Here is a 14,432-nt window from a genome sequence, read left to right on the forward strand (position 1 = left end):
CTGGTAGCACGAAAAGCGAATATACAAACCGGATACGACAGATGTCGCCGTCCTATGAAATAATCGAACAATTTAAGTGCATAGAGATATGCCGAACGACTAAAATATATTTTGGACAATCTCTTTTTCGTTATACTGCATTTGTTTTATGTTTAATTTTTCGGTTTTTAATTAGTTTTGGCCTAGAAAGAACACCTTTAACCACGTAAATTCGCCTAAATTATTTAAACTAAAAAAAAACATTTACCAACACTGGCGCTGAAGTTCTTTTTCCAAATGTCAACAGTGCTCAGCTGTCAACTATCAAACGAAATCAATAATCGCCTTTCAAAGTTGTTAATTCGATTTCAGTAATTTTCTAATACGAAAATTTTAATTTTTCTCTTTTAATCAACGGATTTCTTATTGAATTAGTGGCCTGTTGTGGCCGAAATCCGCGCGGAAGTCGTACGTTGTGTGTTTTGCGTTAAGTTCTGGAGTTCGTGGCGGTGTTGTTATTAAGTGAGGAAGAGAAAAATTGTTTACATTTTTTGTTGTTGAACTGCATGGAAGCGAATTGTTCTAATTGTATAGTTACTTTTTCTGCATGTTGCCGATAATTTCATCTAATTGCGGTAATACTAATACACATACCTGCTGAAATGGCAAGCTGTATTAAAAGGTACGATATAATTGCTGCCATATACCGATTTACTGCAATGGGTAGTGGTCGTGAAGACAATGTGTTGTGGATGTGAGGGGTACTGAGCAGTTGTAGTTAAAGGGGCCTAATTAGCCTATATAAAGATCGACCAGCCACTACCTGTAATATAAATACCACAAATAATAAACCATGTGCATATTTTCTGCTTGCAATGTGTCGGTGTAGGAAGTGTGAGTAAATGCATCATAAGGCTGCTATTGACTAATGCTCCAATCGGAGTTAATAGTGAAACGTGCATATGCTAAGCAGAAAACACAACTTAGAGTGAAGGGTGGCGCCATAGTTGCTGTTATTTTCGTGCTGTCAGTGGGCCACCTGCGTTCTTCATGGTTGGACTGCTTCATTTTCGTAAATATTTATCAAGTGAAGGAGCGTGGCAGCGCTAGAAGGGGCACATGAGCATTCAGATATCTAAAAAGTTTGGTTCTTAATTATTTGTATTTGTATGTTCGTCTGTGTGCCTTCTGCTGAGGCGAGCAGCTGCTTATTTACGTAGCAGTGATTGTGCGGTTAAATAGCCTCATCATGTACTAAATTTAAAATGTGTTCTTATTTTTTGCACAACACCACACATCACCACCTTGCGCGTCTCTATATTGTTGACTGTGCCCGAGACAGCACGATGCGACGCCGCACAGCAAGTCAGCTGTGCACTGCAAGGGGATGGGTTCAAAGCATGCCTTGCTCTCCCATGTATATGAAGATAGATAAGCAGACAATGCGCTTCTCTCTTTGGACTTGCTTATTTAAATAACTTTAAGATTAATTTTTAAAAGATTATTAATAAATGCTTGTCTTAAACATATACTGCTACTTATTTTTTCGTCTCACTTCTCACTTTCAACACATAAATTTTACAATTTTAATTAACATGCACTTTCTTATCGCTACAATTCCAGAATAACCATGTTCATCGCTTGTAGCATATGATGTGCTCATCGGCGACTACCTATTGCCTGAGTTTTAAAATAAGTAAGTGTACTCCTTTAAATAATTCGACCGAACAACTTATTCAACTCAAATAACTCATAATATCATACCCACATTTGCCTTCAGAATTAGAATCAAAAACTTGAAATAATAGCGAAAAGTTTGTAAATTCCGACGATTCTCATAAAAGTTGATTCTACGTTACTGGAATCGAACCGGATATTATATGGCTAAATACTGTCAACCCTCCAGCATTCTTCCAAATTACTTCAGGAACGATACACCAACAACAATACTTTTATGAAACTTCCGTTCTTTCAATAAACAGCTTTCCAGAAACGGACCGGGATTTGTTCCAGCCAATTGCTGCCGTTCTCAACCAAAATCTGTTTAATTTACGGTGCATACCGAAAAGTCGGACTTTTATGCACGAGATTTTAGTATTTTATATCATCTCCTGTAGGGTGGCATGATTAAAGAATGATTTAATTAAATTTGTTTTTATTTTGTAACCCAAAAATCTTATTTAAAATATTCTTTTTTTTTTTAATTTTTAATCCCAAATACGAGATTGAAAAAAAAAATTGTAAAAGTAATCTCAATTTGGGGATTAATCCGATCTTGGGAATAAAAATTAAATTGTTATAATAGTTTGTAATTAAATTTTTTTGTTAAAAAGTTTCCGACCCTGAGCTCCAGCTGGCATTGTTTGTACCGTCTTTCCCCGAAAGTATTTAGACACACCATTAGGACAAAACAATACACTGTACACCATTCGATCGCTGCAATACCACATGCTAATCTAATATTTTAATGCCAATTTTTTGCCCAAAAGGCAAGGAAGGCAGCAAGAATCCCACCCAGAAGAATGTATGTATACAAATATGTTTACATAAATGCGGGCCAAAATATGCAAGACCATAAACTTGTATAAATACATATATACATATGCAGTATGTGTGTATGTGCGTATGAGCTCATTGTAAATATTGTTGAGAAAAGAATAATCAACTCGCCTGTACATTATCAAAGCGAAATAATTGAAAAATAAAATTAAAAGCAAGAAGTGGGAGAAGGTGTTAAGATGTTGTTGTTAACAAATGATTATTTTATGGCGTTTGTGGAGCAACATACAAGCTCACAAACCTAATTATACATCACTATACACACAAGCATACATATGTATCTACATACACGCCCGAGCAATTGGGTTGGCGCTTTGCTGATATGAATCAATTGAATCGCATTCTGAACAAGTACTCGCAGAGGTGAATACGCGCCGATATCGACACGGACACTAACGCGTTCACTGATATAGACTGCAAGGAAATACCGCGATTTCTGTCAAACACTGGTCTCAATAGTGCATATGTGATTCGGTTGGACAGTGAGATGTAAACAAATTAACTAATTGATTAATATTTGTGATCCATAGCTCTAATCGATCATTAATTGCCTCAATACAGATACTTTATACTTTTAGAGGTAATACTGGTAAAGATTGATTTGATAGCAAAATTAAACTTCATTCATAAATCAGTTTATGAAATTTGCCAGATACACATGTGTTCCTTGAACTCTAGACTTTGCTCAGTGCTTTGCAATTTGGAAGTAAAGTGAGTTGTTAAATATATAAATATTTAAAAATGATAACATTTGCATTGTGTCCGGTTTTTAATGTTTTGAAATCTAAACACATACTGTGAGTATTTCATATGATTATCAAATTTTTACAACCGCTTATATGTAAATATGTACATACAGATGATATTTACCAGTAAAATATTTCCAATTCCTGTGTGACTCCTAGGCTTCTATAAAGTAGGAGACATGTCAACACATACAATCTCTGAAATTCCACAAATGTTTTTATGCTTGTGTATTCAATAAAAGTTTGACTTATGCTGTCAATTGATTTATTGATAAGGCAACAAGCAAAATAGCGCTAACAAGCAATGGAAAAAATTAAGCGTTGATTATTACGCGTTGATTTGCAAAAATATTGTCCAATTAAAAAGTAAATGGGTGTTAAAAATCAAAATTTTATTTTTTAATACAAGTAAACAAAATTGGCTACATTTCTTGAAAACCGTTACTACTTTTAATAAAAAAAAATTAAAACTTCGGGCGAAAACAAAATCTAAAATATATCACAAAATTAAAAAAAAAAAACAAGAAAAAACGTTAACTTCGGTTGCACCGAAGCTAAATACCCTTTACAGGTGCATTTCTGTTAGTAACTATGTATGTGTTCAGTTTGGAAACTATGTATATGCCATAGTAATCCGTTCTGAACAATTTTTTTTGGAGATTATATTGTTGGCTTAAAAAATAATCTATACCAAATTTCGTGAATATATCTTGTAAAATGTGAAAGTTGTTCATACAAGAACTTGATTCCGATCGTTCAGTTTGTATGGCAGCTATATGTTATATGAGCAGCTTCTTGAAGAGAAAATGACGTTTGCAAAATTCACAACGATATCTTAAAAACTGAGGGACTAGTTCATATATATACAGACAGACGGACAGACAGACGGACATGGCTAAATCGACTCAGTTCGACATACTGATCATTTGTATATTAGGTTGTCAAAAAAGTCTTGCGGTATTTTCGCTAGTTGGCGCTGAAAGCGCGTAATTCTAGTTTTATTCGTCGCATCGGGCCATGTTATACCTTTTTGGAAAGCTCATTTCACGCGCTAACACGTGTTTGATTGATTGCCGTTTCTTTTAAGTCGTTCGAGAGTTATAGCGTCGCAAACATGGAGCAAAATAAAGAGAAAATACGGCATATTTTACAGTACTACTAAGGCAAAAATGCATCTCAAGCCGCCAATAAAATTTGTACAGTTTATGGACCCGATACAGTTTCCATTTCCACCGCACAACGATGGTTTCAACGTTTTCGTTCTGGTGTAAGGTGGTCGAAGATGCGCCACGCTCCGGAAGGCCTGTCGTCGAAAATTACGATAAAGTCGCTGAATTGGTCGAAAGAGACCGGCATAGTAGTCAACAAACCGTTATAAACCATTTGAAGAAGCTTGGAGTTACTAAGAAGCTCGATGTATGGGTGCCACACGAATTGATTCAATAAAAATACCGCAAGACTTTTTTGACATCCTAATATATACTTTATAGGGTCTCCGACGCTTCCTTCTGGGTGTTACAAACTTCGTGACAAACTTAATATACCCTGTTCAGGGTTCATAGTAAAAACTAAAGATCTCTATTTTTGAAAACCTCATGCAATATAAGTAATTAAAATTGAAAAGTGGGTGATAGTATATTGAATCCCTTGATTCAAGTAGTAAACACTTTTATATACAAACATTTTATTAAATCCCATTACAGTGGAACTTATCTTAACTTTAGGAGTTCGTTATGCCACCACTGGACTTAATTCAAGGTCGTTTTGGTAGTTAAGTCTAAAATCGATGCTGTAGCCTACACGGTTTTCGCGACAGTTAGCTGTCAACTCGGCCTTCCATTGGAACTATTGGAGTTTAAATTCCTACTGAATTAAACATTAATCCGACATTTCAAAGATAAGATAATAAAATGTCCTCTGAAACCTAAAAATTCTCATCTCAACACACAATCCTTTCCAAGATGGCATCGATAGCACTCTCTGATTTCTTTCACCAAACAGAATAAGTGAAGTAGCCAACATCGTCCACGAAACAAGGTCTTTTGTAAAATAAAAGAACAATGTCTTATATTCCTTCACCAATTACCACAAGCGGTAATCTAGAAATCGTTCGGCAGCGCTTAAAAGAAAAGAAAAAACAGAAAACCTCCTAAGGTCAAAACTTTCCATATAGTAATTGCGTTCGAGATGAAAACATGGATTTTGATACCTCTACTATAGTTTTCAACTCCACTCAGTTGATCTGAATTTAAAGAAATTCCATTCCTGCTTAACCCAACTTTTTTGAACTTTTTTCGGTCGATATTTCATTGGTGTTGCCAACCAGCTGAAGTATTTTAAACGAAAAATCAAATCAATTCTATTCAGTTACTGCTCACGAAAAGCTGAAAACTTACTTAAATTAAGTTTAGTTTTGATTTATATTAGATTGTAAAAGTTGTTGGGACCAAAACTGATGTTGTTACGCATGCGAAAAAGCCTTTGTAGTCGCTAAAATCCTTGGGAACTTCCTTGGTGTTACCAACTAGGCCAAAGTTTTACTGACAATAAAATAACTCTAAAATAGCTTGTCGTAGTGTACAAGTACAAAATAAGGGATTAAAATAACTTAATATTTTATATAAATATTATATTTCCCCGTTTTCCATTTTCTAATAATATTTTTTTTTCTATAAACGCACTAATGTTCAGGTACAACCGCATGGTAACTGTTGTAATTCTTTGATATTCTGGTCAATCACTCTAGCACATTAATCCGTAATAGCAAACAATTTTGTCAAACTTCACCTCAACCGAGATTTTTTTGACAGATTGTTTTTGTACCGATTCTAACTTGTCAGAATGGATTTGGTAACTAAGGTTTCATACGGCAGAGAGTTAATGTCGGCAATATGGAATTTCAAAACCTTGAGCAAGCAAACTGTAAAAGGGTCTAAAGTAATATGAAGAACTAAGCTTTGAGAACTGTGACGAGAGAATATGTATAAGTTTACTAAAATATTACCGTTAATAAATTAAAAATTGCTAACCTATAAATAAATTGCAATTAAAGCTTATATATTGGATAATTCGCTAATCCCTGCAGCTCAGCCAAATATGAAAATTCGATCATTAATGAAATTCACAAAAATTATAATAGCCGAAACTAAAATTTTCGCACATAAAAGTAATTCTTCATTGCCAAATATTAGCACAAACACAATAAAAATACAAAAATAATATCTTTGTAAAATAAACCAACAACACAAACTGTGCTTGTAAGCTCCGCCATTCATGATGATGCATAACCATCACACATCACCGCCATCGCAGTGCAGCGTGGCTATAAAGACATCAGTTGTGTTGTTGCTGCAAAGGCGTCTGTGCAGCTCGTTGCACATTTCTCCATAAAACGCCAGTCACTGGCGGCAACAGGTAGCGTGTGGGCTGAGATCAAGGGCAAACAATGCACAATTCTCCACTGGCACAAAGGAAAATACACTCATTCTATATGTAAACATATCTATAAACACATATCCGAATGTGTGGGTACATAGTATTAATATGTGCATCCACGAGGGCGGCTGGAAAAATAAATGTTTTTCTTATACGAGAAGGAGCTCAACTTTTTTGAAACAATTTTATTTTGGTGACTTTACCTTCCTTTTGTGTTCCAAAGCGTGGGTATTCTAAAAGTTCTTTTGTTGGTGGCGAAGTCTTCGATGTAAACATTACCGTCTTCACTTCTACTCTGTAGCGGAAATCTACTTTGATGGGACCACTTCTTTAGGTCTACTAAGTGGTCATTCTTGCTTTTTTTTAGACCGAATAACAAAATAACTTCAATTTGATCCTTCAATGCATGTTGGCTATCCCTTTTGTCTCCGATGTATCCACCACGTTTCTTTGTTGTTGTCGTCGCCAAATTTGGACACATCCACTAAATTGAGTTGCCTAGAGCCTCAGCCATCAGGCAGATTGTGTGGATGACATCCTCGTACAATAATATAATGTATATTTCCCCACGATTTCGAAGCACAACTTTTTCTTTTCTCTCTGAACATTTACTTTCCCTTTTTTCTAACTACAACTACAACTAACCCTCTCTAAATCTTACGGATTTACTAAACGGCCTCGTATGTTTGTACAATGGATTTCATTTTTCGCAGTTGCCTGATGGCAACACCCACATGGCAAGGCTATTACGGAATTCAAAATAAGCGTGCATCCATTAAGATGGTGGAAACATAAAGCCTCTCATTGCATTGTGTGGAAATAATTTCTATAATTTGTTTACCTATTTCCACAAAATGAGGTTTACTGGAAAATGATTTTTATTGTCGTTGCCGTAGACCTGAACCAAGTGTTTTGCAGGAATTTATAGAAATTTAACATTTTTCACTGCCTACTCTTTAGACTTAAGATGGTCCGAAAGGCTATTTTAAAATTCAATGAAATTTCCTCTTCCGCAATTGCACATACATTTATAATACTTTGTTGTAAGACTCTTGTGGGTCAAATAATTGAGCTTCTCTGGTGCGATTTATATCAAGTTAAGGGGAAATTTTTTAAGCGTTTTTTTCTGATTTTTTCATAGTAACCTAAAGTAAAAAATAAAATTCGAGAGATAGCCACATGTTTGTTGAATCCACCATTAAAATTTTAAAGCAAACGATGGAACCGTTTTTGTGAAATCGTGGACGCTCGATGGATTTCATTTGGACAGATATTCGTCATTTGTGTTACGAAAAAAATCCTAAAGATGGATTACCAAAATTTCAAAGATCGATAAAGCGTTTTAATATCAATCATAGCTACTTCGCTAGGTTGCCCAAAGGTGAGATATTTCGGTCATTTGAGATATTTTAATCTCAGTCTGGCAAAATTTGTGCAATAGAGAAGAAAGCGACCTCGTCTTCCTCTATACAGCTTGGGCAAAGAGTGTCCGACAAAATATGGGATTTAGTCGCACCGCGTGTGAACTTGTTTTGAGGACGTCTTACGGTCACACTGGGCAGAAGGATTTCGCAGTTACACAAGTTCTAGTTGTTAACTAGCGTTTGCTGATCTTCCTGGAGGTCCATAGGTCAAGTGCTAGAACACAAGAGGACATCGAAAAACTGACTCGTTTCCAATCGGATGAAATTGGGGTAAGGGTACTCTCTAGCAAACTCATCGGCTTTACTGTTTATGGCGATTCTGCTGTGACCGGAAGCCCTAAAAGTCGAATACGAAAGAAGTTTGAAACACTGTCAGCGAGCAAAAAATCAGTATGGCCGCTCGGCTATCGGAGTGAAGGTAGCTGCACTTCGGAGCATTACTGCTATGTTGATGGCAAATAACTCGGCTTGCAAGACACTAAAGTAGTCTGGCAGCCTGAAACTAGAGTTAATGGAGAGCTGCCGACAGAAAACTCCATAATTATTATGAAGTTACACTTGTAAATTGTAATCTATTTTGAGGAAAGAAAAAATAAGAGTTGCAATAATCGAGGTCAGTAGGGGTTTGGTTCAAAAACGATTAAAGTTTCTCACTTTATCAGATATAAAATGTGGTGGTGACAGTCCTCAACTGATTATAAAACCTGTTGATTTTGGGTAAATAAACCCAACTGTTAGAATAGAGCTACAGCTACTAAAGATTTCGGATATTACTATCCTAAACAGGCTTCTAAAATAACGCATATGACTTAAGACTCAACTGATCTCCATGATTGCAGCATTTGCCCCTTTATTAGAAGTTACCATAAAAGATCCCGCAAAGCGACGGATTGACCATACTTTTTAGGTTATGATACTGCACAATATATCTACCAAAGTTTATGAATTCCCAAGGCTTGGATCGGTTTAATCCAGAAGTTGGCTGATTAGTTGAATTATTCACAAAGACAAATGCCAGTGATACACCGTAGATGATCCGTTAAGCCTAAAAATTATGGATATTTTTTTTTCAATATTAACATTGCTGAGGACTCATGGTCCACTGGTGGTCAAACACCTCACCTGAAATCGCATCAAAATGAGTTAGCTCAAGATCTCATTATTTTGTATAATGGGGTTATAGCGACAGAGGAAAAGAGCATATATAGGGTGATTTTTTAAGAGCTTGATAACTTTTTAAAAAAAAAACGCATAAAATTTGCAAAATCTCATCGGTTCTTTATTTGAAACGTTAGATTGGTTCATGACATTTACTTTTTTGAAGATAATTTCATTTAAATGTTGACCGCGGCTGCGTCTTAGGTGGTCCATTCGGAAAGTCCAATTTTGGGCAACTTTTTCGAGCATTTCGGCCGGAATAGCCCGAATTTCTTCGGAAATGTTGTCTTCCAAAGCTGGAATAGTTGCTGGCTTATTTCTGTAGACTTTAGACTTGACGTAGCCCCACAAAAAATAGTCTAAAGGCGTTAAATCGCATGATCTTGGTGGCCAACTTACGGGTCCATTTCTTGAGATGAATTGTTGTCCGAAGTTTTCCCTCAAAATGGCCATAGAATCGCGAGCTGTGTGGCATGTAGCGCCATCTTGTTGAAACCACATGTCAACCAAGTTCAGTTCTTCTATTTTTGGCAACAAAAAGTTTGTTAGCATCGAACGATAGCGATCGCCATTCACCGTAACGTTGCGTCCAACAGCATCTTTGAAAAAATACGGTCCAATGATTCCACCAGCGTACAAACCACACCAAACAGTGCATTTTTCGGGATGCATGGGCAGTTCTTGAACGGCTTCTGGTTGCTCTTCACCCCAAATGCGGCAATTTTGCTTATTTACGTAGCCATTCAACCAGAAATGAGCCTCATCGCTGAACAAAATTTGTCGATAAACACATTTCGAACCGAACACTGATTTTGGTAATAAAATTCAATGATTTGCAAGCGTTGCTCGTTAGTAAGTCTATTCATGATGAAATGTCAAAGCATACTGAGCATCTTTCTCTTTGACACCATGTCTGAAATCCCACGTGATCTGTCAAATACTAATGCATGAAAATCCTAACCTCAAAAAAAATCACCCGTTATAAAGTATCAAAGTATCGATCCCGTGCAATGGTAATTATAGACTCTTGCTACATCAATATATCAACTGCTGCAAGCTAATACATTTTTGAAAAAGGAAACATTATAGTGCTAAGAGGTGAAGGGAGAGCAGGAGGCAGCTAATAAAGTAGAATAGCGCGCTGGTGTTTCTTTTATTGAGTTTACTTTATTGAGTGCATTTCATTGAGTTCCAGTTAGTGGTGAAAGATATCCTTTGTTGCCAGCATAGAGGACTCTTCTATAACAGAGTGTGTGTGTGTGATTCGAAGTGTGCAGAGGTCCATTTGAAAAGGCGCAAGACACAACAATGCAATTATGATTTATGTTTGTAATTGTGTTCCGCTTTGTGGTCGACCTAATATACTCATATACATATGTGTGTACGTAAAAGTATTTCTATTATTTGTTAGCAAGTAAATTTCCATACTGAGCAGCGCCTTTCTGAATTGCGCCAAGCATCACGCGAACAAATAACCGGCGATTTGATTAGATCCGATAAAATTGTTTTGCTAAGTTATGTACAGCAATAAGTTTTGTGTTTATCGAAGCGAGTATGCAACACATTTGAGATATTACTATATATGTACATATAAGGACTTGTTTGAATACCTAGTATGTATATATTAAGCTTTTCTGCAGCGCGAGCGAGAGTGAAAGGCTGATGAACGCTTGAAAAGACAATGAATCCATTGTATCGACGACCGAGCGTGATTTATACCCACTTCCAATTCAATAAAAATTCTACTTTTGTGAACGATGTGTAAATATTTAAATAAATGTGAAATATGAAAGCTCTAACCAAACTAGATGTCATGATGGGTCACAGCAACAACGAATGAATGATTCTGAGCATAGTTTGGGGCTTACATTATCTTCTAAGGTTCGTTCAAGACGGGATCACACATGGCTCTATGCGGTCCTTAGTGCAGCCAAAAACAAGTTAGATCTTATGCGAATCTTATAAAGGGTGATCCATTTTCAGGTCCCCTTCTGTTTTTTTTTTTTAAGAAAAAAACTCAGAAACTTCAAACTAAGTGTAGAAATGATATTCTTTAGCATTTAATTTTTGAAAATTATCTCTTTCAAAAGTTTGCTGTTTTCCGTTAAATCCAAGTTTCGATGACTCGTTTGAGCATTTCGACTGGTAACTAGCGAAAGACGCTCGTGATAATTGCTCAAAGGATTGAATCGAAACATAGACTTACGACTTTATAAAAGAAAAATTCTAACGGTGTGATATCACACGTTCTTGGTGGCCAATCGACCGGTCCAAAACGTGAAATTATCTGTTCACCAAAGTGTTGTCTTAATAAATCCATTGATTGATGCGACGTGTAGGAAGTGACACCGTCTTGTTGAAACCAAATATCGCAGAGATCAAGAGCTTCAATTTCAGGCACCAAAAAGTCGTTTTCATCGCTCATCGCTGAACAAAATTTGTCTCGAAAATGTATCTTCTGGGAACTTTTCAAGAGCCCATAAAGCGAAGCTATGTCGCTTGGGTACGTCGAGAGGCTTCAGTTCTCGCGCAAGTTGTATTTTGTACGCTTTCATTTCAAGATCTCGAAGTAAAAGGCGCCAAGTCATTCCATATGTCGGTCCGAGTTGCTGCGAACGGCGCCGGATCGATTCTCCCCGGTCTTCGTTTACGCTCTCAGATACGGCTGCCATCTTTTCTTCACTGCGTGTTGGATGTGATCTTTTTGGTCGATTATTATCCAATAATGAATGCTAGGTCTCAAGATGGGTGATGGTGTTGCGAGTAGTACGCTCAGTAGGCCGATTATGTTGACCATAACTTGAGCGAAGCGCGCGAACACATTTTTTTTACAGCTTGCTTGAGCATGACGACAATAGTGATGTGTTAAAAAAAAGCTATCGAAAAAAGTGCCTCTCCTTAGATCACCCACTTTGACGACTAACTTATATAAGCAGGACAGCCTGCTTGAAATTATTCAACTTCGTCTTCTTGTAAGCGTTGGCAAATAAGATTAGTAACTTATAGCGTAGATACCAATGTGGCCATGACCGCAAACAACCTATACAATTACAGAAAAGCTAACCTTGCTGAGAGCGAAAGGGTCGCTGGTTCTCTTGAGATTTACATTGAGCCAGAAAGATCTGCTGTCTTAATAAATCTTAATATTTGCCTCGAAAAGTGACTGAATGAAACATATTATAATCACTTCACCTTGAAGTCCAAATTCCTAAGTATGTATTATGAAAAAAGATTTTTTACTCGTCTTAGCGGCAGAAAATATTCCTTAAGTAGTTCCGAGACATGGTGCTGAGCCGGATGAAAATCTCGGTCTGCTCCGGTTGCTTAGACTCGACAGTCGTAGAAACGCGCTTCGTCATTGATGTTGCTACTTTTCTGCACCTAACTGTACATAAATGTGTGACTATTGGGCAAATAAGCATTTAAGCCTTTGTCAGTCGTTAACTGCAGCTGGAGCTATCGGCTGACCAGCAGCCTGTCTTCAGCTGCTCGCTATTTGCCAAGACAAAAGTGCGCCATCTAATGTTTTTACCGCTTTTGTATTCCATTTCGGAACTGACGTTTTGTTGCTCATAAAGAAGGCCATACATTATTTGTCATTGCCATGAAATATGGGACCATATGCACATATATGATTCGCTATTCATATGAAAGTGTCTATGGACATGTGTATGTACCATGTAAAGTATGTAATGACTTCCCTTAGAACACCTTTCCGCACGTCGCGCTATTCGCTTGCATCAACGCTTGTTGAAAAAGTGAAATATCTCGTCGAAAATAGGACATTAATGAAAGACACATATTTTGTAATGTTCAGCGTAACGGTGACAGCCAACAGCTAATTATTGCCCGCACATTTGTCAGACACTTCGGGCCACTCTTACGGCTATTCCCCCGTAAGGCTAACTGGGCTCGTCATGACACGGCGTTGGCTGATGTACGCACAGCTGAGGAAGGCGGCATTTGCCGTGTGTTTTTTGTCTAAGCCAAAGCTTGTCCTTTATGCCCAGAATAGCCACGCCATGTCCTTGTAGGACAGTTGTAGTATAGAATCACCCATACCTGCGGTTTGAGACAACCTAATGGTCAGTGGCCGACGTAGTTACCTTTAAGCTGGGGCTAAGCAAATGTTGCTGTTTTTGTTTTTTGGAGGATATTTGCCGTTGCAACGCCGGTGGCGCCTTTTTGCTTTGGCCCCTAGCCTTTGCCAGGCGGCCGGGCGACTTTTGCACCGAGATGCACAGATGTCTGTGTGTGAGTGCCATGTGTCCCACCAATACGCGTTGAGGCAATGCCACAACGCTAATAGCAATAAAAAAAACAATGAGCTGCCTTGTTGTTCGCCAACATCAACCGGATACTTTTCGGCCTGAACACTTCTACAAATACACCAGCAACCACACAGAGGAGCGCTTGCACTTTTGCAGCGGCATTGTGCTGTTCGTCGAAGACATGGCTCATGCAAAATGCAATAAATACGTCGGTCCACTTGATTTAAAGATGGGCCATCTATCCTCGCCGTCGTCGCTGTGTGTTGTACACACGATATTTCGCTTGCAGCATTGCTGAGTGAATATTTTTCCTTTCTGCCCCTCATCTGTCGAGGGTTTGTTTATGCCTCGCCCTCTGCCAATATTTTCCACTGGCGTGGTGGGGTAGCGACTTGACTAGGCAAGTGCGCACAAGTGTATGACGCTCTATGGAAGCCGCTATGTGAGTGAGAGAGTGCGTGCGTTCCTCGGCTGTAACAGCACCAGCAAGTACCGCTTGACGCTTAGCCTACGGCCTTGCTCTTGAACGTTGACTTGCCTGTCATTTCAGTTGTGGCATGTTCGAGTATATTTTATTTGCGTTGCAGCCAGCGCTTCAAAGTTGTTTGTTTTGTAATAAAATGGCAAGACACTTGGCATTTAATAGATATAATATGCGAATAGTGATGACGGAACCCAGTGTCAGCGATACAGGTCTCTAGACATTGCTTACAGAGTAGTTCTTTCCTTCCAAATTTAAAGAAAAAGTTACTACTGTAATTCTTTGTGTTGCACGAAACGCCGCCGTAACTGCAAAATTTAGCGTTACGAAATTGAATTCGACGAGTGCTAACTCCTTTAAGGGGAATATATATGTTGAA

The 14,432-nt window shown here is 37.7% G+C and overlaps 1 protein-coding gene across 9 annotated transcripts in view; it reads left to right on the forward strand.

The window, feature by feature from the left end:
- Positions 1-293: 293 nt before the first annotated feature.
- LOC105227681 (uncharacterized) overlaps positions 294-14,432 on the forward strand; it is a 125,719-nt gene continuing 111,580 nt past the window's right edge. For 4 of the 9 annotated variants that reach the window (XM_049450900.1, XM_049450896.1, XM_049450901.1 and 1 more), the window contains exons 1-2: positions 294-661; positions 1,603-1,675. In XM_049450900.1, coding sequence (XP_049306857.1) covers positions 1,630-1,675 — 46 coding nt within the window. In that variant the 5' untranslated portion in view covers positions 294-661; positions 1,603-1,629. Of the gene's footprint in view, positions 662-700; positions 874-1,602; positions 1,676-1,759; positions 3,336-14,432 lie in introns of those variants that run through there. The other 5 variants (XM_049450897.1, XM_049450898.1, XM_049450904.1 and 2 more) reach the window with 5 other exon arrangements.

The sequence above is a fragment of the Bactrocera dorsalis genome, chromosome 3 (assembly GCF_023373825.1).
Source record: "Bactrocera dorsalis isolate Fly_Bdor chromosome 3, ASM2337382v1, whole genome shotgun sequence".
Classification (NCBI taxonomy): Eukaryota; Metazoa; Arthropoda; class Insecta; order Diptera; family Tephritidae; genus Bactrocera; species Bactrocera dorsalis.